Source organism: Amphibalanus amphitrite, unplaced genomic scaffold, assembly GCF_019059575.1.
Source record: "Amphibalanus amphitrite isolate SeventyFive unplaced genomic scaffold, NRLGWU_Aamphi_draft 000052F_arrow, whole genome shotgun sequence".
Lineage (NCBI taxonomy): Eukaryota > Metazoa > Arthropoda > Thecostraca > Balanomorpha > Balanidae > Amphibalanus > Amphibalanus amphitrite.
In genome coordinates, this window is record NW_024881548.1 from 444,652 (window position 1) to 468,456 (window position 23,805).

The following is a 23,805-nucleotide window of genomic DNA, read 5'->3' on the forward strand; positions in this document are numbered from 1 at the left end:
CAAAAATGTTTATTGGATACGCTTGTCTCTGTTCTATCGATCGCTGGCAACCCCGTGTCGCTGCGGCCCTCTCTTGCCGTGATGTAAATAAGCACGGGAAGCGAAGAATGTCGGGTCAATATTCGACCGGTCGCCGCGTTTTTCCGCGCCCATGTTTCTCTGTGCCATGCTCCGCGCCCCATCGCAGCATTCCTACACACGAACGGCTACAACTCCGTATACGAAAATTATAGGGAGACGTTGGCTCAATCTACACCATTCAGTAGTGGTTCCATCTCGACGGAAGTGGCGCAAGACGTGGGTATATTCGTAAATATTGAATGTGTTTGGGGCTCAGGCACATGGGAGCGACATGGTCAACGCCTGTCGTAAACAAAAACGGTAAAATAAATCAATCACAACTCAGGCATTTGCCTGACCCGCCAGGCATTTTGTAAACTGCCTAGGCAGTTTGCAAAATGCCTGGTGGGTCAGGCAGTTTGCAAACTGCCTAGGCATTTCGCAAAATGCCTGGCGGTCAGGCATTTTGCAAATTGCCTGGGCATTTTGCAAAATGCCTAGCCGGTCAGGCATTTTGCAAATTGCCTAGGCATTTTGCAAAATGCCCGAGTTTTCACTTTGCCTGTAACATATATATAGGCGATTCTATGATATGCTTTGTTACAGCGTTAGTTACTTGCTGGGCAAAGCGCCCCCTGGGGCTGGGCTTCTTGTCCCTGCTATATGCTGTGCCGCATTACCCCCGCGTCAAAATCATATTTTGTCACCTGACGCACCGACGGCGTAAGTGACGCAAACTATGTTTGGCAAAAATGAGCAAGTGATCTCCCATGAAAACTATGGCAGTTATACGCTTGCAATGCATGCATCCTTTAACATGAATTCACGTTCCAAATGTCGTGAATATTGCATGAAAACCACATAAAACAAAACTTGCATCAGAGCAGCCCCACCCTCCGATCAATTATGCCAAAAGAAAATATCGACACAGCAGAAATAATAGGCGGGCTTTCTGGAGAGCTCGTTCAGTGCATTTCTTAAATATGAGATATTGACGTGGGGAGCATTACCTCGGGGATGCGCGTTGCCACGGTATGCCCTAGGTATTTATGTGAATAGATAATTCGATGCACGGACGGTACCGATCGATAGGTACCTAAGGATGTTTTTCAGAAGCTACCGAGTGAACCAAATTCAGAGAGAAGCATTACCTATTTATTGCGCACATTTGATCATTTATGTCCGAGCTAGGTAGGGGAGAACGGGGTAATTTGGCCGGTGGTGTAAATTGGCCGCCCCCACCTGTACGATATCTGATAAAAGTGGATGAAATATCTAGTCTCTATTCATTTGTCATGGGTAGAACTAACTCGAGGACAAATGTCAAAACCTTCCCCCTCATAGTTTTATTCAAAATAAATAAAACGTGAATTTCATCAGAAAATGGTAACTTTACTTCCGTTTAAAAAGTTGTATAGCATGCAGTATTTGGGATACAAACGAATTCCGACATTATAGCGCCATTCTGCGGGGTGTCCAGTGGTTCCAAGAGCAATTTCATTTAGTTCCGTACAGTCATGACGACTTAATAGACAAAAATTCTAAGAATAGCAATGTGGGGTTATTTGGCCGGGACTAGCGGGGCCGGTGCGCTCAGGGTCGCTTTGCTGGGACGGCCGAGTTGTAATGGTCAATTATACCATCAGATGACATAATTCATGACCAACTTTGACTACCTTGCTGCCTTATTTCCTATTGGACAGCTGTAAGGGCATGTGACGTCATCAAATGTAACCAAACATTTTTTTGTTAATAAATCCTTACAGAAAAAAGATACAGCCGCGCAAATGGTTTCATTGTGTTCAGCTCGTCAAGGTGCATCAAATGATATGCATGATGACCTTGAAATCACGTGACCTTAAGGTCAAGCGACTTGAGTTAGCGTGACCTGAAGTCAACCTTTGACCTTGACCTCTCGAGGTCAACACGAGGTCAACACATATATGTTTCGATGCGGACTGCCGAGAGAATTACGATGCTACTTTTAGTTTTGACCTAGCTTGATCACTTCAAAAGTTATTCGTAAAAAAAAACTGTGATCGCATCTAGAGCCGCTATTTTGACTATTTTCGACCCCTGTGACCGCTGAGTCAACCTCCGAAATGCGTCAAATGCGTCGTAGGACACACACACGTCATTGCTGAATGTGAAGCTGACTCGCCACTAACATAAAAAATACCGGCCTCAAACTAACACCGGCCAAATTGCCCCACACCCCCGGCCAAATAACCCTGCTAGTGGGGCAATTTGGCCGCCTTGCAGACCTTTGTAGTACGTCACAATTTCAATATAAGTAGTAACTCTATCATTTCAAGATTACTGTCCAGTAAAGTAAAATGATTGCAACACCTGCCAGCGTTGAGAAAATGCAGAAATGTGTTGTCAATATTATGTTACATCGTTTTCTAAAAAAAGCGGCCAAATTACCCCCCACTCTCCCCTATCTAGTGTGTGGTGGTAGCGAAGTGAATCACTGGACCGAGATACATTTTTCTTACAATTATACATATAATGGCCCGTACTTAACCCGCGCCCCGTTGGTGGGCCGAAACGCCCCCCCCCCCTTTCAGTCGATATCTCCCAAAGTATAGGTAGCAGATATCGCCGCGAAAGTTTCAGAATCAGGACCCCTCCGAGCATCAATTTTACTCCTTGTGACTAAAAATTGTCCAAAGCCTTTGATAGGCTGACCGCAAATGACGTCAGAGTGACGTCATGTTCTGCTATTTTCGACCCAAAAAGGGTTTTCTGGAAGAGCTGTCACGCTTACAGTTTTGAAAATAGAGGAAAATGTTTAGCATAAAAAGGTGTAGAATTAACATGGCTACAAAGCTGCTGTCTCGGATTTGTGAATTTTTTAGATTTTGATCCCCCAAAACTCATAAGTGATTTTTGGATATACATAATATACCCCAAAATACCAAAAAAAATCAAAATTTAAAAAGACGGGTATATGTTATAGAAATATTGGTATGCTATTCACATGCAACTTTGAGCTCGATAGCTTCATTTTTGGCAAAGTTATGGCGAAAAAACTGCTAAAAGTTTGGTATTATGATGGGATAGACAATGGAAGCTATTTTGAGTTATATTCTTTTGAATTGGCTACACATTTGTTTCGACAAAATGTCTTTTTCAAGCCGTACATCCCAAATGACAATTCAATTCAAAACACTGGCATAAATACTAGGTAGGTAGGGTAAAGTGCCTAATTAGCGACCCTTTCCGATTTGCGACCAATGGTCAGCCATACTTTGGTTATCAAATTAAATTATTCTCCGGTCGTCGATGTTTCTGGTGGGACGTTTCAGATGAGTTTAAATAAAAATGACGAGTTTCTTATCCAAAACGAGTGTGTTTGGGACCTCTCTGATGACAAGCGATGCACATTAGGATGATGCACCTTTTTATTCTGAATCGATATCCTTTTTTAATTGATTGCCGTTTTCCCATAGTGAATCGCTCAACTGTGCACAGCATGGCGGTTAAAAATGTGTCGCAACTCATATTTCCTATTTGCGCCTGACATGGTCGCAAATAGCTCAAGAAGGGAAAGAAAGGGGGAAAGAGAGAAATGAAAATGAGGTGTTGCTGAAGCTTGCAAGGTGTGGCAGGGGATGCCAAATGTCGTCAGCGACTGCAGGGGTGCCGAATTCAGCGCGGACCTCAAATATCATACAAGATAGCCCGCAAAATTTGGGTTTCCGCCTTCTTTTCGCCTTCGGTGCATCACGTGATCAGTTTTTACTTACGTAAATGTGTTGGATAAACGCTCCTGTTGGAGTGATTGAGTGCTTTGCGTATAGGTTACCTTTTTGAGATCATATTTCATCTTTTCAGGCGTCGCATTTTTGGCCATTTTTAATATGGGGAAACCCATAGACTTATTAGCGACCCTCTCCGGTCGCTAATCGGGAAGAGTTCCCTATAAGCGTTTTTTGCAATGGTCTGCCAAAATGCTCACTACCAATAAGCTGGTGAATATTGGGGCAGAAAATGACTATATTTTGATAGAAAAATGAACGATCTCTGCGAAAATCAAGCCAGTAACACAATGGCATCCACAGAGCGTGAGCAATGACGGTTCAAATTAAGGGGGTCGCTAATTAGGCACCTTACCCTACTTATTTGTCTCAGATCTAATCTGCTCAAAGTTTATTACGTAAAATTTTCAGATTCAATGTTTAGCCGTTATAAGAGTAAAGCAGAGTAAAGCAAAGACCACCATTGGATTCCCTGTGATGAGCCGCATCGAATTGAGACACCCTCTTTATGCAAAAACATCAGCTTTGAAATTTGACCTTTTTTGACCTGACCTTGCTCTGACTTCCACCAAAACGGAACGTAAGTCGGCCGCAACGGTCGTGTAATCTGTAAACCACACCATTGAATTAGAAATGTAAAATTAGCCATATAATATGTATCACACGACAATAGTATAGTTGGGTTCATATTGTGACCCTTTGTGACCTGACCTCAGTGACCTGACCTGGCATCAGTGACCTCCTAAGCAGCATATGTATTAGGCGGCCAACGCTGCATCGATGATTTTCGATAACATGCCTTTTGTTCGATGTTATATCACATTCCTTAGAAGGCTCAAAATCGGTAAAAACTGCGACAGTTGACCTGACCTGTGACGTCATCAGTTGCACCTATGTCAACGAAACTTGGTCACGAGCTAGTTCCCTGGTGGTGCTATCGAACGCTGTTTGAATTTATTTTCCAAATCGGTTGGTAGCTTTCCTAGATCTGAGGGGGGCCGAAACGACCCTCCCCCCCAACGCGGTGGTAGGGTCCGCCAGGCCCAACGGGGCGCGGGATAAATCAGTGATACTGATAGCGACAAATCGAATGCTAGCTACTATCGCAATCACTTAAAGTGACCATCCCACCTTAACCCTCGCCCGCACATGCCATTTTCCCATCCTAGAACGCACATGGGGGGGGGGGGGCACCCCCGCGCCATTTCTTTCCTGTTGGAGATAGAGCTTAGCGGTAAGGACCAAACAGATTCTTTGGGAAGAGACGAATCCAATGATACCCAGTTTTACCTTTTCAGGTCAGTCATTGACCTTCCAGGTCAGGTCAAACTAAAAAATGTTGCTGTTTTGGGTCACCGTTGGATATCAAGTGCGCTGCTTATCATATACCGATGACGATGCCGTTTTCTGGTGCCAAGCCAGCTAGAACCTCTTTGTCACACTACCCGACTAGGTTTTTGCTGCTGAGGTCATTTCAGGTCAAGTTAGGTCAAGGTCAATTATATGTGTTTGTATGTCTGTGTGTGTCTGTGTGTATACTGATGTGTGCACCGATTGTTTATGTGTCCATATTACATGAAATCATGATCTGGGAAGCTTTTACCAAAAATGCAGTCAAAAAACTCCACAAAAAGTAAATTCCGCTTGCCCAAAACACAATTAGGTATCTTAGATGACCTAGGTTGACCTTGACCTTGACCTTGACATCTGTACATCGTCAAACAACATGTTCCATGATAGGTGGGAGGTAAGACTGGCAAAAAAGGCCGAAATCAATGTGTCAAAAGCTTACAAGGCCCATAGCCAGCGCAAGATGTTGAGAATTGGGCATTTGGGTCATGACATGACCTGAAAAACAAGGTCATATCTCCAAAACCAAAAACCACAGAAACTTGAAATTTTTAGTGGACATCAAGAAAGAATAGTGGAGCAGCTATACGAAACATCAGCCTCCTAGCTCTAAAAATGTTGAGTTTCAGAGCAGAAAGACTACCTGGGGGGGGGGGGTGGCAACCACCCCCCCCCCTCCATGTGCGGGCGAGGGTTAACACTAGTTTTGAGTTGGGATAGCCAAATTGGTGGCCATGGCCTGAAAATACCGGTTTGGGTACTCACAACATAGAAAAATGCTTTAATTCGGAGGTATGGAATTTCAAACTTGCAGTCATGGGTGTAACTTTGTATACTTTCGAGGTCCCATGTGGGACCCCAATGCGAACATTTGGGACCCCAATTGTCATTTTGGGACCCCAATAGTGGAGGCCCCCGAGACGCATCAGCTTCTTTGCAAACGGAGGTCCGATATTCATATAAAAGGTTCTCTGTTTAAATAGGAGGCCCCTTGGACAAATCGGAGGCCCTGTTGGACAAATAGGAGGCCCCCTGAACAAGTAGGAGGCCCCCTGAACAAGTAGGAGGCCCCCTGAACAAGTAGGAGGCCCCCGGAAAACAGGAAGTCCCCTGGAGAAATAGGAGGCTCTCTGGACAAGTAGGAGGCCTCCTGGACAAATAGGAGGCCCTAGACAAATAAGAGGCCCCTAGACAAATAGTAAGCCCCATGGACAAGTAGGAGGCCCTCTGTACAATTAGGAGGCCCCCCTGCAAAAATAGGAGGCCCCCTGGACAAATAGGAGGTCCTAGACCTAGACAAACAGGAGGCCCCTTTCACAAAAGGAGGCCCCTGGACAAATAGGAGGCCCCATGGACAAGTAGGAGGCCCTCTGTACAAATAGGAGGCCCCTGCAAAAATAGGAGGCCCCCTGGACAAATAGAAGGTCCTAGACCTAGACAAAAAGGAGGCCCCTTTCACAAAAGGAGGCCCCCTGGACAAATAGGAGGCCCCTTTCACAAAAGGAGGCCCCTGGACAATTAAGAGGCCCCCTGAACAAGGAGGCCCCCTGGATAAAGAGGAAGCCCCCTAAAAATAGGAGCCCTCTGGATAAATAGGAGGCCGCTTGGAAAATAAGAGGCTACTTTAACCAATAGGAGGCCCCTTGGACAAATAGGAGGCCCCCTGAACATGTAGGAGGCACGCTGGACAAATAGGAGGCCTCTTGGGCAAAGAGGCCCCCTAGAAAAATAACAGGTCCCTTGGACAAATAGGAGGCCCCCTGGACAAATAGGGGACCTCTTGAACAAATAGGAGGCTCCATGGACAAGTAGGAGCTAGAGGCTCTCTGTACGAATAGGAGGCCCCCTGGACAAATAGAAGGCTCCCTTAACAAAAAGGAGTCCCTTAAAAAAAGGAGGCCCCGGGACAAGTAGGAGACCCTTGGACAAATAGGAGGCCCCTGCACAAATATGAGACTCCTAGTCGAATAAAAGACCCCTGGATAAATAGGAGGCCCCTGGACAAATAGGAGGCCCCTGAACACGTAGGAGGCCCCCTAGATAAAGAGGAGGCCCCCTGGAAAATAGAAGCCCCCTGGATAAATAGGGGACCTTCTGGAGAAACAGGAGGCCTCCTGGACAAATAGGAGGTCCCATAGACGAATAGGAGGCCGCTTGGACAAATAGGAGGCGCCGTTAACCAATAGGAGGCCCCCTAGACAAACAGGAGGCCCTCTGTAACAGTAGGAGGCTCTCTGTACGTACAAGAGACCGGCGCTCGACCTGTAGAAGCTTAGCCGTATGTACGCTAGGAGGCTCTCTCTGCAAGTAGTCGAAGTAGGAGGCTCTCTGTACTGTACCTACAATTACAAATAAGAGGCCCCCTGGGTAACTTAGATGCAACACAAATCGGAGGTCACCTATAAAAAAGCGGGACTCTGTTGGAATACCTGATTTAATAAATTATTTTCCTGATATTCAAATTACTTAGGTAATCCTCGTCCGCACATGGGGGGGGGGGCAGTGGTTGCCACACCCCCCACCCCGACCTAGGTAGTTTTTTCTGCTCTGCACTAAACATTTTGATTGCTAGAAGTCGGATATTTCGTATAGCTGCTGCTCTATCCTTTTTTAGCGTCCACTGAAAATTTCAAGTTTCTGTGGTTTTTGGTTTCGGAGATATGACCTTATTCTTCAGGTAATGTCATAACCCAAATGACAAATACCCAATATCTTGCGTTGGCGTTGGGTCTTGTGAGCTTTTGACACCTTGATTTCGGCCTTTTTTGTCAGTCTTACCTCCCACCTATCATGGAACATGTTGTTCAATGATGTAGAGATGCCAGGGTCAGGGTCAAGGTCAACCTAGGTCGTCTAAAAATATTGCGTTTTAGGCAAGCTGAATTTACTTTCGTGAAGTTTCTTTGACTGTATTTTTGGCAAAAGCTTCTCAGTTCATGATCTCATGTAATATGGACACATTCACAGTCGGTGCACACATCAGTATACTCGTACACACAGACACACACAGACATACAAACACATGTCATTGACCTTGAGCTAACTTGACCTGAAATGACCACAGCCAGCAAAAACCTAGTCGGATAGTGTGACAAAGAGGTTCTAGCTGGCTTGGCACCACAATACGGCAGCGTCATCGGTACATGATGAGCAGCGCACGTGATATTCCAACGGGCAACGGTGACCCCAAACAGCAACATTCTTTAGTTTGACCTGACCTGGAAGGTCAATGACTGACCTGATGAGGTAAAATTGGTATCATTGGATTCGTCACTTCCCAAAGAATCTGTTGCTCTTGACCGCAAGGCTTAAAATCTTGTAAGAAAAAATTGTGGTGATGTCGAATAAGATACCTACACAAGCAGCGGGCCAACCCATCATATACCGATGACGCTGCCGTATTAGTGCCAAGCGAGCTAGAACAGCTCTTTGTCACACTATCCGACTAATTTGCTGGCTGTGGTCATTTCACGTCAAGTTAGGTCAAGGTCAATGATATGTGTTTGTATGTCTGTGTATGTCTGTGTATGTACTGATGTGTGCACAGATCGGTTTGTGTGTCCCTATTACACTTGATCATGAAGTGAGAAGCTTTTACTAAACATACAGTCAAAGAAACTTCACGAAAAGCAAATTCAGCTTGCCTAAAGCGCAATAATTTTAGATGACCTAGGTTGACCTTGACCCTGACTCTGACATCTGTACATCGCAGAACAACATGTTCAATGATAGGTGGGAGGTAAGACTGGCAAAAAAAAGCCGAAATCAGCGTGTCAAAAGCTCACAAGGCCCATAGCCATCGCAAGATATTGGGTATTCGTCATTTAGGACATGACATGACCTGAAGAACAAGGTCATATCTCCAAACCCAAATGCCGCAGAAGCTTGAAATTTTCAATGGACGCTGAGAAAAGATAGAAAAGCAGCTATACAAAGAAAATCAGGTTTCTAGCTTTAAAAATGTTAAGTGTAGAGCAGAAAAGCTAACTTGGGGGTGGCGACCCTCCCCCCAGGTGCTGGCGAAGGTTAACCCTCACACTTTCTGGGGTCGGCTTACGGCTAGATTCCTTGCGCAATGCTGTGCCGTTAATTTTTTTCTATTATAAAGGCATTGTGTTTTATTGTCAAAAGTGAAAAAGCCAGAAATTTTCGTCGATTTCGGATGCCGCGGGGGATATTTACATACAATGTCACCCTGCTGGCCTGGATCCACCAGTAGGGTCAGGTGACCTACCATTTCTTTATCGATATTAAAAAAAAATCATGGCATCAGAGCTGTGACGAAAAATAAGTGGCCTAAATCCGATGAGAAAACTGGATTTGGGGGTACCCCATGTTTAGCTTCTGAGCCTCTGGTCCCCCAATGAAAATTTCTTAGAGGAGGCCCTGGCGTGGCTCGTAAATTACCGCTTCCGCAATTGGAGGCCCCTAATTGCTTGGAGGCCCCCACTAAATGGAGGCCCCCTTGGACGTTTGGGACCCCAATGGTGATGTCAAAGTTTCACCCATGCTTGCAGTTTTCGGACTTCTAAGGGGCTGATGCATTGGAATGCCCCCTTAGAATTTGTGACGTCAGCGCAGGTCTAACGATTTTAAATCTTTTACTTAAACGTTTGGTAGCACGCGGTGCGGGTGATGTGCTGCTTTGCGCGCAACAAGTGCCGCACTGCCGCATGCTTTCAAATAAAGTCGGTAGGAACAGCGGAGATCCCAAAAAGTAAACAAGAGTAAAAGTCTAATATCTTGAAAACCGGTGAATATTTTTCGATGAAATTTGGTAGATATTCGTTTTCGCTCTTTCTGAACCGAGCGACATCACTTTCATGCCGATCACATTAACCTTTTTGAAGGCATGGGAGGGTCCCTTTAATGACATTTTAATCTGCAAATAAAGTCGTATTAGACTAATCGGAGCTCTCCTCTCTCGACTCTCTGGATAGAGACAGGAGCTCTGTGAGTGTGGTGGCATGCCCCCCCCCCCCCAAAAAAAAAAAATCAAATTCCAAGAACTTCCCGGCCTTCGATTCCTCAGCACTGCTGTGAAGTTTAGAGCAATTTTGTCCCCGATAAAAGTCGTAGGTGTAGTTCACTTTCTACTTATTTTAGAAAAACGACAAATTTTCATCGACCTCGAGTGCTGCGAAGTGCGAGGGTGCAATACCCCCTCCCCTTGGATCCACCAGTGCAGCTGCGACCTCCAAGTAAATCCATGAATACATGAATAAATGAACCTCACGTCTGCGGTTTAAACCGTTTAAAATAGCTCGGGTCAATCGTTACCATTAGAACCAAACGGATAACCACGAAGCTGGCTCCGCAACTTCTGGTTTGACCCACTGCACTGCTGGAATGCGGCCGGTCGCAGGCTGCTTCATGATTAGACGCGTCTCTGCGGGTGCAGTGTGCCGACTGCAAGGCCCTATTTGCCGCCGACTGTTTACCGCGTGTACCAGCTGAGACCGGCCCTGCGACTGTGATCTGTCTCGCCCCCGCCAGCGGCGCCACGCGGTACTGTCCGGGATCTCCCCGACGGGGCCGAGCTGGGTGCACTAGCCACCCGAGCAAACAGATGTGGAATGGTCTCGAAGGGCAGATAGATTGTCGAGTACGGTCCCGCCGACAACATGATGTCATCCGATTCAGACATCCTTGGGTCGCATGACAGCCATGTCCCTTGGTTTGGGTCACACTGTCGGAATGTTCCGAGCACGGCACATCCCTGAAGATATAGGACCCGGGTGGTCTTTCTCAGACCAAAATTAGCTGTTATGTTATAGCAGAAATAAAGGAAGAATAGTGGGAAAGTGTCGGCAAAAGTGAACATAACTAGTTATCGTGTTTTCGCCCGCTTGTGTCTGCTCCACCCATGCTCCACCCCGCTCGTGTTTCTCCTCGGCCGACGCGCGACCGCTGTATTGCGGCACAGCATCTCTCGCTGTAGCGGGGCTGTGCGGTGCGGACTCGTGCAGTGATTTGGTTGGCCGCAGACCACGTGATTGTGAAGCGAGGTCGGGTGGGGTCGCGCCGGCGACGGACGGTCGGGCACTGGTTGTTGTCGCGAATGGTGCGTTGGGATCTCGAATGTCATATGCGTTTGCTGAGGACATCGGCAGTCTTGTCTGAGGGACATTCTGTCGGCTCACTCGGCGATGCATATACATTCGAGGGTTAAAAGCTGGGGCTACGTCTGCAGTCTAGCTAGTTTCCACATACGCTGTTGGGACCCAAACACCGATAACACAGCGCCGTGAATATGCTAGCCGTGTCAGTCTGAGTGGCTGAGCGGTGAGCACATTTACGGAGCTGTCGACATCATTTGGCGTGGCTTGCACGGACACTTTTCCATACGGCAACCCGCCTATTCAGGGAGTTTATTTACAGTGGGTTGGGGAGCTATTTACGAGGCTCTCATTTGATACAGTAGGTTTCTGTTTGTTTAGGCATGCCGAGTTTGTACTGGGCCGAGTTGGAGCCCTGCCCACATGGTTGCTGATTTCGTTGACGACCAAAAATACATCCGCCTGGTGCATTTATAATTTCTTTAATTTGAAATCGTAACAGAAGAGTCGAAAGAAGGGGAAAGGAATGATATCCCCATGTTCGTTTTCAGCTCAGGTCACTGACCTATGACGTCATAACTCATAACCCATAAGTGAACCTATGCATGGTCATCAGATGTCGCAAGTTCGCAGCGCCCTCAGTCCCAGAGCAGCTTCCACAAGGAGATGAAACTTACAGGACCTACAAAGTATACTTCATCCTTCAGGGGTCTCACAACTTGTATATCTCGGATTTTTCCTAAAGGTCACATGAGGTCAGGCCGGTCACGTCATCTCACCATTATAAGTTAATGGGGGAAAATGAAAACTGCTATTTTGGCGCTAGGAACGATCTCAAACCATCTCTAGTACACAGCATCGTGACTTCATGCACTCCTTGCAAGGTCCGATGCTTTCCTTTTGCATGGTTGACCTGCGTGACGTAATTTATGACGTCATTATGATCATCAGTTATTCGTAAATAACTCTCGAGCAAATTGAGCTAACGAGTCTGGAAAGTCACCAATAGACTCAGGTAGACCTGCCGAATCGAATGATATACAACCGGACCTCCTTTGACCGACATCGTGACCTGGGAGCTCTGAGTTCTGACCTAACCTTGACCCGAGCTCAAGCTCAACACCTTAAGTTGACCTGACCCGTACAAAAAGCATACCATTAAACGCGCCTGAACAGGGCAAACACGATGATGCCAAAGTCACGGCCCTGCGGCCGTTTTTACGAAGTTATTTGTGAAAAACCGAATCCATGCCTTGGGTCACTTGACCTGACCTCAGAGGTCACCGGCTGACCTTAAACCTTAAAATTGGGCAGCAGTCGCTGTGTCTTGTAACGGCGCACAGGCTCGTTTCTTCGTCAAGGCTCTAGCTCCATCAGGGGCGGAACGACGAGAGGGGTCGTATACCCCCTCCCCCTCGGCCGGCGCGTAGGTAAGTAGTCCTATGTAGAAAGCCAATAGGTTCGGCGAGGGTTCATTCTTGTCTCCGTAAAAAGAGATCGGTATTGTGTCATTCGCTTTCATGCTGGGTACTTATAGCAAACGTCCCCACGCCAACAGGCAGTTAAATAAAAAGATAGTTCAGTAAGGTTACCTTATGCACTTCTGCAATAGGTAATTCGTCTCTGAAGTGACCCCTGGTCCCAGTGACTATCTTATCTGTCGACTGATGCTGGGTCCCTGCGCGGCCTCTCTGTCACGGCCAGAGCTGCTGACGTCACTCTCAGTGCAGGCAGATATAAGCTGACGGGGGCTCGCCGGCGGCAGTCGCCCCGCACGAACAGAGCGCAGCGTCCCGTCCCGTCACCCGGTACCCCACAGGAGCGGCCAGCGAGTTCAGGACGTTCCGAAGTCTCCGAGTGAAGTTAGACCTGCCAACCCGCGCAGCATCGCCATGCGACTGATCCTGGCCGTGCTGCTGCTCACGTCGGCGAGCGTCGCCGTCCGCATGGGCAAGAACGTCGTGTTTCAGCTGGAAGGCGAAACGACGCAAACGTTTGAGAGCGACCCGGCGCGGGAGGTGCGCGTCGACGAGGTGCTGAAGGTGCAGCTGTCGCCGATCGGCCTCAAGGGAGAGCGGCCCTCGCTGAAGACGCCCGTCTGGCTGTATATCTCTGCGCGCGACGACCGCCACCACTGGGTGATGCCCTGGCAGCCGGGCGGCGGACACATCTACCAGTGGCTCGAGGTACTGCTCTGCCACAACGAGCGCTCCCTCGAGCTGATGGCCGTGACGAACGCGACCATGCCGCTGCCAATGCGCTGGCGCGTCTCCACGGAGAACGTCAAGCTGGGCGAGAGGGTGACCACGATGAAGTCTACGCCGGCAGACGTGTCGTACCGCCGCTTCAGCTGGGCCGACGTCGAAGCCAAAGCCGTGGACCTGGAGGTGAGCACGTTCCGCGGCGGCGACGAGTGCGCCGCACTGGCCGTGGCGCGCCGGTGCGTCATCCACCCGCACCAGCTCACCGACGACCACCTCCTCCAGCGGATTCACTTCGCCCGATCGGCCAAACTCTCCGTCTCGCGCGCCGACGCGCCCGACGGCTTCTGGCTGTACCTGATCCCTGAGGCGGACAACCGCAGGTGCGCAGCCACCGCGCACCGCAAGCCCTCCAAGCTGCCGCCCGCGGCCAAAACCATCCGGGTGAGCGCTCAGACGCGCACCTACGAGCTATCCGGGCCCACGCCGCAGCCGGTGGTCGACGAGCTGCCCGTCGGCGACTCTCTGGCAGGCGGCGACGGCGGCGGCTGGGCGCAGTCGCCGCTCTCTGAGTGCCAGGACAATCTGCTGCAGTGTGAGCAGCGGTGCCCGTCCGGCTGAGTGGCGCCCGGCGCAGACCGGGGACGCGGAACCACAGCGGCGGTGAGGCGGCGCACTCGCAGCCCACGGCGGTTCGGCGACCGGTGGTGGCGGCACGGCACATGGCTGATGTTTTCGATTAAGTATGTATATTAGTCGGCAGCCGATTGGGAGGGGCAGTAGATATTCATCGACAGTCGGTCGCATGTCTACTGTCTGCAACTGCACAAGGATTGTGCGATTCCTATGTGTGTTTCACTTGTCTGGTGCTTTCCACACGGCTGTAAGGGGTGAAAACCAATATATGGAACAGTTAGACAGACTCTGAGCTATAGTACTATATATCATTTTCAGCATCTTGGAAAACAGCGTAGAAGACCAACAAACAGGGTATGGCCATCATTACCGTATATCGACGAATCAATTATGCCTGGATATCTAATCTAAACCTCAGTTATAGCTGCAGAAATAGTATTGTCTAGACCCTAGAAAAATGTAACTTACGGCCCACCAGCAAAAGTAGTTAGCTAGCCATGTGCTTTTGGTGTAATACCTTTGAATGACAGAGACACTCCTGTAAAATGACTCAAAATAAATTAGGAGACGGTTGGTACACACACTTCGGCAATGGTTTTCAACAGCCCTTGGACGTATTCACCAACACAGATCGATCATTGTGATGCTGGCAACCAACCTGGCAATGGAGGGCCATACATAGGTATCTAGGAGCCTAAGTCCGGGTATAATATTGACTGTGTGTCGCTGACGAGACTCTCGCATACGATTTCCTGACTGCTGAAAGGGTGTTACAGACGTTGACCTCGCCTCTACGCACGGTTAGTATAGACAATATACTGGCTTCTCGCTGCACGACACTATAATAGCGCCATAGTCACTATAATAGACACTATAATTGACACTATAATAGACATAGACACTATAATAGGCGCCATTGACACTATAATAGCGCCATAATAGCGCCATTATAGCGCCATCATGCGTGGCGTGGCGCGAACTGGCAACCCGGGCGGATAATGGCTATGGTAGTCCAGCGGACCTGACAGCAGTGGTCCAGCCAGTGCCAGACCAGACAGAGCCAACACGTTCTTATCACAGACCAACGCCCGGTGTCTGAGTTGCAACGCGGTTGGACCATGCTCAATGGGTGCATCTCCTTACGAACCGCAGGCAAGGCCGGAAAAGACGAAAAGTTAGTTCCATGGAGACTACGCGTTTCAATTGGGCAAGCCCTGTGAATTGAAGACCAATGGTGTCAAATGGCGAAGGGTGTGCCTCGGTCTGGGTCACTGCACTTCGCAACGCTCTTTTCTTAGCATTCATAAGCTTACGTACTCCTTTTTAATTCAACAACATGCCTTAGTACATAACGTAGTAAGGATTCTCACAAAATGGAAACATCCTGCGAAAACGAGCGTTTCCATCTATCTTGCACATATATTTATAGTCATTCATTCAATATGGGAAGAAAGCATACGGCATCACTTAGTCAAATAAAAATAAGTACCAATGCACTGAGAACCGCTACAGGTATGACAACACACTGGAGTTACACGCTACGAAATAGGATCCAGACTAGAGTTTATCCACGGCAATGTGCCGAGTACACTACGTCACGTTAATTGCTGCGCCGCTCGGACTTCGTAGCACAGTTCATAGCACACATACAGCACATCACATTAACAGTAGCAGCGGCGGGGGCGGCGGCGGTGGGGCGCTCCCCGCCCGGTCACAACCCAGGTCACCGGGGGAACACACGGTCCCCACCTCCCGGCACGGGGAGAGCAGAGTTCCATCAGCCGCCAGCTGAGACACCGGAGACGCCTCATCGGTCCGTCCGCCGCCAACATAGATCACACTGAAACCGGCCACCAGTCTCTGGGCACCGCGCAGGTCACCGGTCACCGCGCAGGTCACCGGTCACCGCACAGGTCACCGGTCACCGCGCAGGTCACCGGTCACTGCACAGTGCGCAGGTCACCGGTCACCGCGCAGGTCACCGGTCACCCCACACGTTACCGGTCACCGCGCAGGTCACCAGTCACCGCGCAGGTCACCGGTCACCCCACAGGTCACCAGTCACCGCGCAGGTCACCGGTCACCGCGCAGGTCACCGGTTGACGAGGAGCGCGCCCGTTCATCCCAGCTTGTCCAGGCCATCACATGACTTGGACTTGGCCGAGCTGTGGACAAACAAAAAGGCGTGTGGTCAGGACGGGTCCGGCCGTGCCACCGGCAGCCGCGGCGGGCCGGTTTTTCTAACACCGGGTGCCCAGTGGTGGTAGCAAGCCCCAACCGCACTCACCGGAAGTCTTTGATGTAGAGATACATCTACTTAGCTGGCGAGCTGTTATTAGGGCCAAAAGGGACTTACAGAGTTATACGATAGTAATAGGATGTGAAACAAAATATGCATTAAGTCGGCACATGGTTGGCACGCTAGCACAACATTCATGCTGAGATAATGGGAAAATCTGTAGGCGACACAAGATCAAAAGTGACCTTCGGCACGCCCCACCAATCAACTCTAATCACAATCACGAAAACAGTCGATTCACCAGCTGCCCCTGAAATTCTAACTTCTTAAATAATAACCCAAACGTCAGACATCCGGTCTACTCACGCTTTTTTCACTGACTCGCGCCGCCCGATCTGGAGCACTATCTGGCCAGTCTTGGTCTTCTTGAAGGCGGCGATCGCCTCGGCGTGAGAGAAGCCTCGCAGCGACTCGCCATTCACGGAGAAGATCTCATCGCCTGCCGGGGAGAGCCGAGTCAGAGAGTGCAAGTTTGTTTGATCAGAAGGATCCGAGTCTGCTGCATCTCACAACCATAATTTCAAAGTCAGACTGTCAACTACGAACACCAAAACATAACTGTCAAATACGAATTTCAATGCCGGACTGCCGGGTGTGGAAGCGAACGACAGACTCCCCCTGCCGCGGCCCGAGGCGCTGCGGCGTGACGCCTCCGATGTAGGTGGCGCCATTATAGAGTTCAGTGGTGGCGCCACTACCTACGACGGATGGCACTAAGTTGCAGACAGAGTTTAATGCAAACAGGTTCGCAGACGGCCAGACGGCCTCTAACCAGAGTGAGGACTGTATCGGATGGGTAACTAGTGTGTAGACGAAGAATGATAGGCCATCAATGGATTTTTAAAAATAACTTGTGGATTTGAACCGCAGCTGTGAAGAGGTAAGAGGTTATCTGAAACAGCCAGCCAGGTGTTAACGGCAAAGCAGCGGTGTAACTTTCTATATGTATGGGGGTGCAGGTGCACCCCCATCCCCTGAAAGTGCACCCCCATCACGTCAAAGTGCACCCCCATAGGTTAAGCGGCGCCCCACACGCCGCCCGACACCGATAAGCTCTTGAGCAGATGGCGAGGGTGATTTCCCGGCTACATTCCGTCTCGTAACCGGCGTCATGCTGCTTGCGGGCTTGGGAGGTGTCCAGTCGTATCGTTCCCCAAAAATGGGTAAAAGGGGCACCCCGGCAACTGGCAAGAACGGGACTTTCTCAGCAAAAGTGGAGCGCCCGAGGCAGAAGTGGGGCACCTCCAACGTAGGTTGGCATCGTCAAGCATAAGACTGGCGCCCCAGCGGAGGAGAGGCGCCCCCAGTAGGAATGAGGCACCTCAAGCAGAACTTGGGTTCGCCAGTAGAAGAGCGCACTCAGTAGAACACGGGCGACCCCAGCAGAAAGGGGCGCCTCACCAGAAGAAGGGCGCCCCAGCAGAAGAAGGGCACCCCAGCAGAAAGGGGGCGCCCCACCTGAACAGAGATGCCTCCAGCAGAAAAGGAGCGCCCTCAGCACAAGAATGGCTCCCCAGCAGAAAGGGGGCGCTCCACCAGAAGAGGGATGCTTCCAGAAGAAGAGAGGCACTCCAATATAAATGGGGCACCTCAAGCAAAAGTTGGGCTCGTCCAGCAGTAGTGGGGAGCCCCCAGCAGAAGAGGAGTACCCCCAGCATAGGGCCGCCCCAGCAGAAAGGGGCGCCACACCAGAAAAAAAGGCGCCCTACCAGGAGAGGGATGTCTAAAGAAGAAAGGGGCCCCAATACAAAAGGGGCACCCGGAGCAAAAGTTGGGTTCGTCCAGCAGCAGTGGGGCCGGGGGCGCCCCCAGCAGAGGTGGGGCGTCCCCAGCGGCCCCAGCGGAAGTGGGGCATCCCCAGCAGAACAGGGGTCCCCAGCAAAAGAGCAATGCCCCCAACAGACATAACCGAGCACCTTCAGCAGAAGCTGAGCTGGCCGAGCAGAAGAGGGCGCTCTAGCAGAAGAGCGCGCACCCGCAGAAGAGGGGCGGTTCCACCAGAAGAGGGGCACCGCCACCAGAAGATGGGCGCCTCCAGCAGAAGAGGAACAGCCCCGCAAAAGAGGGGCGCCGCCCGCAGAAGGGGACCCATCCAATAAAAATGGGACACCTCAAGCGGCAGTTGGGCTCGCCGAGCACAAGAAGGGCGCCCTCATTAGAAAAGGTCGAGCGACTTAAGCAGAAATTTAGATACGTGAAGAATCATTGGCCTTTTCCTCGAAAATGTAAAAACAATGCCAAAAGTTATATTGAATGCGGTGAGCTTTCGGCTACAAGCCTTCGTCAAACCAACAAAATGACACGATACATGTCATTTTGGTATCGTGTCATTTTGTTGGTTTGACGAAGGCTTGTAGCCGAAAGCTCACCGCATTCAATATAACTTTTGGCATTGTTTTTACATTTTCCAGGAAAAGGTCAATGATTCTTCACGTATCTATTCTCGCTATGTTCCTCGCTAAAGCACTTCACACCATTAAGCAGAAATTTGGCTCCCCCGGCAGAAGAGGGACGCCTCTAGCAAAAATAGGGCATACCCGGGAAGGGAAATGTCAGACTCCAGAAGAAAAGTGAGACCCCAGCAGAGGAGGAGCGCCCATCAGAAGTAAGTCCCGCCGAGCAGAAGAGTGGTGACCTCAACAAGAGAGAGAGAGAGAGAGAGAGAGAGAGAGAGAGAGAGAGAGAGAGAGAGAGAGAGAGAGAGAGAGAGAGAGAGAGAGAGAGAGAGAGAGAGAGAGAGAGAGAGAGAGAGAGAGAGAGAGAGAGAGAGAGAGAGAGAGAGAGAGAGAGTGAGAGTGAGAGTGAGAGTGAGAGTGAGAGTGAGAGTGAGAGTGAGAGTGAGTGAGAGTGAGAGAGAGTGAGAGAGAGAGAGTGAGAGAGAGAGTGAGAGAGAGAGTGAGAGAGAGTGAGAGAGAGAGTGAGAGAGAGAGTGAGAGAGAGAGAGTGAGAGAGAGAGAGAGTGAGAGAGAGAGAGAGTGAGAGAGAGAGAGAGAGAGTGAGAGAGAGAGAGTGAGAGAGAGTGAGAGAGAGAGTGAGAGAGAGAGTGAGAGAGAGAGTGAGAGAGAGAGTGAGAGAGAGAGTGAGAGAGAGAGAGAGTGAGAGAGAGAGTGAGAGAGAGAGTGAGAGAGAGAGTGAGAGAGAGAGTGAGAGAGAGAGTGAGAGAGAGAGTGAGAGAGAGAGAGTGAGAGAGAGTGAGAGAGAGAGTGAGAGAGAGAGTGAGAGAGGCGACCTCAGCAGTAGAAAGGCGCGCAATAAAAAAGGCGATTTCAGCAAAAGTGTGGGTGTCACCAGTCGCCGAGCATAAAAAGGGCACTCCGATTCTATAAAAGGTTGGAATTAAAAGGTAAAATGCAATTTCGTTATAAATTTAATTGATTGATTGACATTCGTGCCAACGAATTTAATGTCATTTCGTAATACCCAACTTTGTACCATTGGACTCTAACATTGGGGTGTTTAGTGTTCATACAATTAAAATTGTTTATGTAAAAATATTCATTTTATTTCAAAAGTTCTTGTACCTACAAGTAGAAGCCTCGACATCCGTTTATCTGTGCGCCGGTTAGAGGGCCTTGGGTTAAAGGGACCCTCCCACCTTCAAAAAAGTTTATGAATTGGCATGAAAGTGATGTCGCTCGGTTCAGAAAGAGCGAAAACGAATATCTACCAAATTTCACCGAAAAATATTCACCGGTTTTCAAGATATTAGACTTTTTGGGATGTTTACTTTTGTTTACTTTTTTGGGATCTCCGCTGTTTCTAGCGACTTTATTTTAGAAGTGCGGCGTTTGCGGCAGATGTTGCGCGCAAATAGCATATACCACCGCGTGCTACAAAACGTTTTAGTCAAACATTTAAAAATCGTAGATATCTGCGCTGACGTCACACATTCAGAGGGGTATTCCTAAGCATTAGCCCCTCTGAATCAAAATGCTGCAATTTTGAAATTCAATATTTCTGATTTAAGGCATTTCTCGATGTTGTGAGTGCCGAAACCGGTAATTGTGAGCCAGGGACCCCATTTTGGCTATCTCAACTCAAATCTAATGTTAAGGTGGGAGGGTCCCTTTAATATAAATGAGCTGCAATCCCATTTGCAACATCAGACTGTGTTCAAACTAAATCGGAGGAACACAAATGGTGATCACTTTTAAGTCTGAATTTCAAAATATACCAATAAAACATTTTACCGAAATTCTCAAATGGGCCCCTAATCTTAAGACCGCCGAAGACTGTCTAAAATGAGCTGAAATGACGATTAAAAAGACCAGGAGGGCCCAAATCGGACCCCAGGAGGCCCAAATGAGATTATACAGTGAAGAATTTAGGCGTGCACATGGATAGGCATCTGACATTCGGCAACCACATCGATCACCTCGTCAGAAAATGTACCGGCACTCTGCTAGGTTTAGTCCATGCTAGTCACGTCATACCTTACTCTGTTCTCAAGCAAGTCGTGTTGTCGTTAGTGCTGTCAACCAGGCCGGTACTGTATGTCAATTTATGGAACTTGTGGCATAATCCAGCTTCATCGCATTCAGAAACTGATAAACTTCAGTGCCAGAGTCGTGTGTCGTAAGAAGAAATACGAACACATAAGTCATGAAACACGTCGTCTAGGATTTCTGACAGCGTCAAAACTAGTCTAGAAAAAGGTTAAATCTCTGGTCTGTGATCTCGCTACGAATCATTGTAATGACTTTTTATGTCGATGTGCCTAAATAAATACGCGAATTGACAAAGGGGGTGCTGCCCCGCTCATACACATCCGGGCCAACCCCGAACCCGTGACTAGCCTCCTCTTCTAGCCAGGCTGGGGTCGGTCGGCCGGCCGGCAGTCAGGCGCTACCCGCGTTGATTTCTGAGGGCCTTGCATCCACGCTTATTAATCGAATATTCTACGTGATTGTTAAGATGGTGATAACTACTCACTGAATCGTATTTGAATGAAACATGCTGCGTAAACAAAAATGGAACATTAAATGCTTTGAAAATTGAACGGGCACTGAAGTAATTGTTTTATCATGAATCGACAGAAGCTAAGTTTCAAGTCAACCGAAAAATAATCGCGTTGGAAAACTTTTCGGCTGGGGCCTGGGGCCCTTCGGCATGGAGGGCCCCAGTTTGCAGGTCGTGCTCCCCCTCCCGTTCAAAAATCCTGTGTGCGCGCCTGTTGAGATATGCACCATCTATTCTCCTGAGAAGCGCCCCTATCCTCATTGAAGGTCGCCCCCATCACCAAGTGCACCCCCATCTCAAAAGCAAAAGTTACACCCCTGCGGCAAAGGTTTATCTGCTGCTTTCAACAGACAGCACGAATGCAGGCATAGTATTTTTACTAACTTCATGGTCGGCTGAATGACTCAGTTGTGCAGGTATCGCTCGGCATCGCAATCCAAATATGAAATACGAAACGAGAACGGATGATTTGTGTGCCCACTACCCAACCTTCACAAAACACCTTCCTTATAAAAGCCTCAGCCATGAAACCAATACCCAATTCTCGGTATCATCACGTTACAGTTTAAAGGGACCCTCAAACCTTCAACTAAAGTTAATGAATTGGCATAAAAGTGATGTCGCTCGGTTCAGAAAGAGCAAAAACGAATATCTACCAAATTTCATCGAAAAATATTCACCGGTTTTCAAGATATTAGACTTTTACTTTTGTTTACTTTTTGGGATCTCCGCTGCTCCTAGCGACTTTATTTGAAAGTGCGGCATTTGTTGCGCGCAAAGCAGCATATACCACCGCGTGCTACAAAACGTTTTAGTCAAACATTTAACGGACGTTCGAAAGCCTGATGACGTCATCAGATTCCCGTAATGGTTAAGAGATAGGGACCACGCTGGTCCCACCCTGCAAGTAAAGGGAAGAAATTTCTTGAACACCATAAAGCTGCGGGGGTTGCGACCAGGATAAATGGTGGTTTCTGAGCCTGGCCGCAAACTTGGCTATCTCAACTCAAAACTAATGTTAAGGTGGGAGGGTCCCTTTAACGGTCACCATCTCTCCCGTCTCCACTCTGACAGTGACCGACACCTGTGATGACTAGCAGCACCTGGACGGAGCGGCGTCCCCGAGTTGTTTTTGTCGCTCGGCTCCGGCCCCAGACTGGTGCGATTACCGCCCACCACGCGGTCGGGCGTCACCAACACCCCCAATTCGCTCCGGCCTGCCCCTGAAGCCCCGAGGCACAGCTCCAGGGAACGCCCGCAGCTGAACAGGAAATAGTCTTGATTGCGTGTACCCGCTGATGTGCTGCGTGCTCGGGACAGGGAAGGAGGGAGTGGAGAGAAAGAGAGAGAGAGAGAGAGAGAGAGAGAGAGAGAGAGAGAGAGAGAGAGGGGGGGGGGGGAGTGAGGGAGACAGTCCGTGACCAGAAGGTAGAGGTGCTGCTTGCGGCACCTTTAGCTGTAAAGAAACCGAGACGAGAGACGAGAGAAAAAAGCCTGAACGAAATGGTGCGATCGTTAGATTGCTATTGGGGATGAAAGGAAGATGGAAAGGCGAGGAAATCTACAGGAAATGACACGAGAGCAGGAATGAGCGTGTGGGAGAGAGAGAGAGAGAGAGAGAGAGAGAGAGAGAGAGAGAGAGAGAGAGAGAGAGAGAGAGAGAGAGAGAGAGAGAGAGAGAGAGAGAGAGAGAGAGAGAGAGAGAGCACGAGCACACCAGTGGCAAAAAGACGTCTCAGGGGAACAAAATACAAGAACACGACAAACAAGACCCAAGAGGGTCAAGACAGGAAATTGGACACGTTATTACGGAGAGCTCAGATGAGAGACAGACCCTCGATTTACGGCCAGGGAACGAGCATCAAGAACCACAATGAAATAATGGTTATGGAGCGGCGGCAGCGGCGGGGGAGGACCGACCCCGGCGGGGATACAGACGGTAATCATAGCCCTCCGGAATGGGCCAATCAGACTAATCCGACCGGCAATCAGCCGCGGCCGGGTCCGAGCCCGTCTGAATGGGCGGCTTAGACCGGCCGTCAGCGCTCGTCACCGCAAAAACCCGGCGACAAACGGCCGCAGCGGCGCTGTGCGCTGCGCTCGCTCGGCCGCCCGCCCCGTCCCTTCCACCCAGGGCGGCAGGACAGGATCCGGCGGTCGGTCGGCCCGACCCCAGTGGACTCCGACAGCGGCAGCCGGCGTCATCCCGTTACCGCCCCAGCACAGGGGCACGGCTGATCCGTTTTTACCCCCGTTCTTACACCCCGGTCACTGCTCCCCGACTCCGTACCGTAAGGTGGGGCTATTTGAGACAGTGGGGCTATTTGAGACGGTATTTAGAATTGTTATTAAATAAAAACCGTTTGAAATTTATGCTTAATTTTTGCTCAGGCGATTTACCGCTCGATTCCACATCTTCCTGAGCAAAAATATCACATAAAATTCAAACGCTCTTCATTTTATAGCCATTTTAAAAC

The 23,805-nt window shown here is 49.3% G+C and overlaps 2 protein-coding genes across 3 annotated transcripts in view; one reads left to right on the forward strand and one right to left on the reverse strand.

The window, feature by feature from the left end:
• The first annotated feature begins 12,985 nt into the window (after nt 1-12,985).
• LOC122377905 lies at nt 12,986-14,356 on the forward strand. The gene has a single exon (XM_043358492.1). It carries the CDS (start codon nt 13,126-13,128, stop codon nt 14,053-14,055), a length of 930 nt encoding a protein of 309 aa, XP_043214427.1. The 5' UTR covers nt 12,986-13,125; the 3' UTR covers nt 14,056-14,356.
• A 1,113-nt stretch (nt 14,357-15,469) lies between these two features.
• The window catches only part of LOC122377906, a 59,385-nt gene continuing 51,049 nt past the window's right edge, over nt 15,470-23,805 (reverse strand). For both annotated transcript variants that reach the window (XM_043358493.1, XM_043358494.1), the window contains 2 exons: nt 16,676-16,808; nt 15,470-16,235 (listed from right to left, as the gene is read on the reverse strand). In XM_043358493.1, coding sequence (XP_043214428.1) covers nt 16,190-16,235; nt 16,676-16,808 — 179 coding nt within the window. In that variant the 3' untranslated portion in view covers nt 15,470-16,189. The remainder of the gene's footprint in view (nt 16,236-16,675; nt 16,809-23,805) is intronic.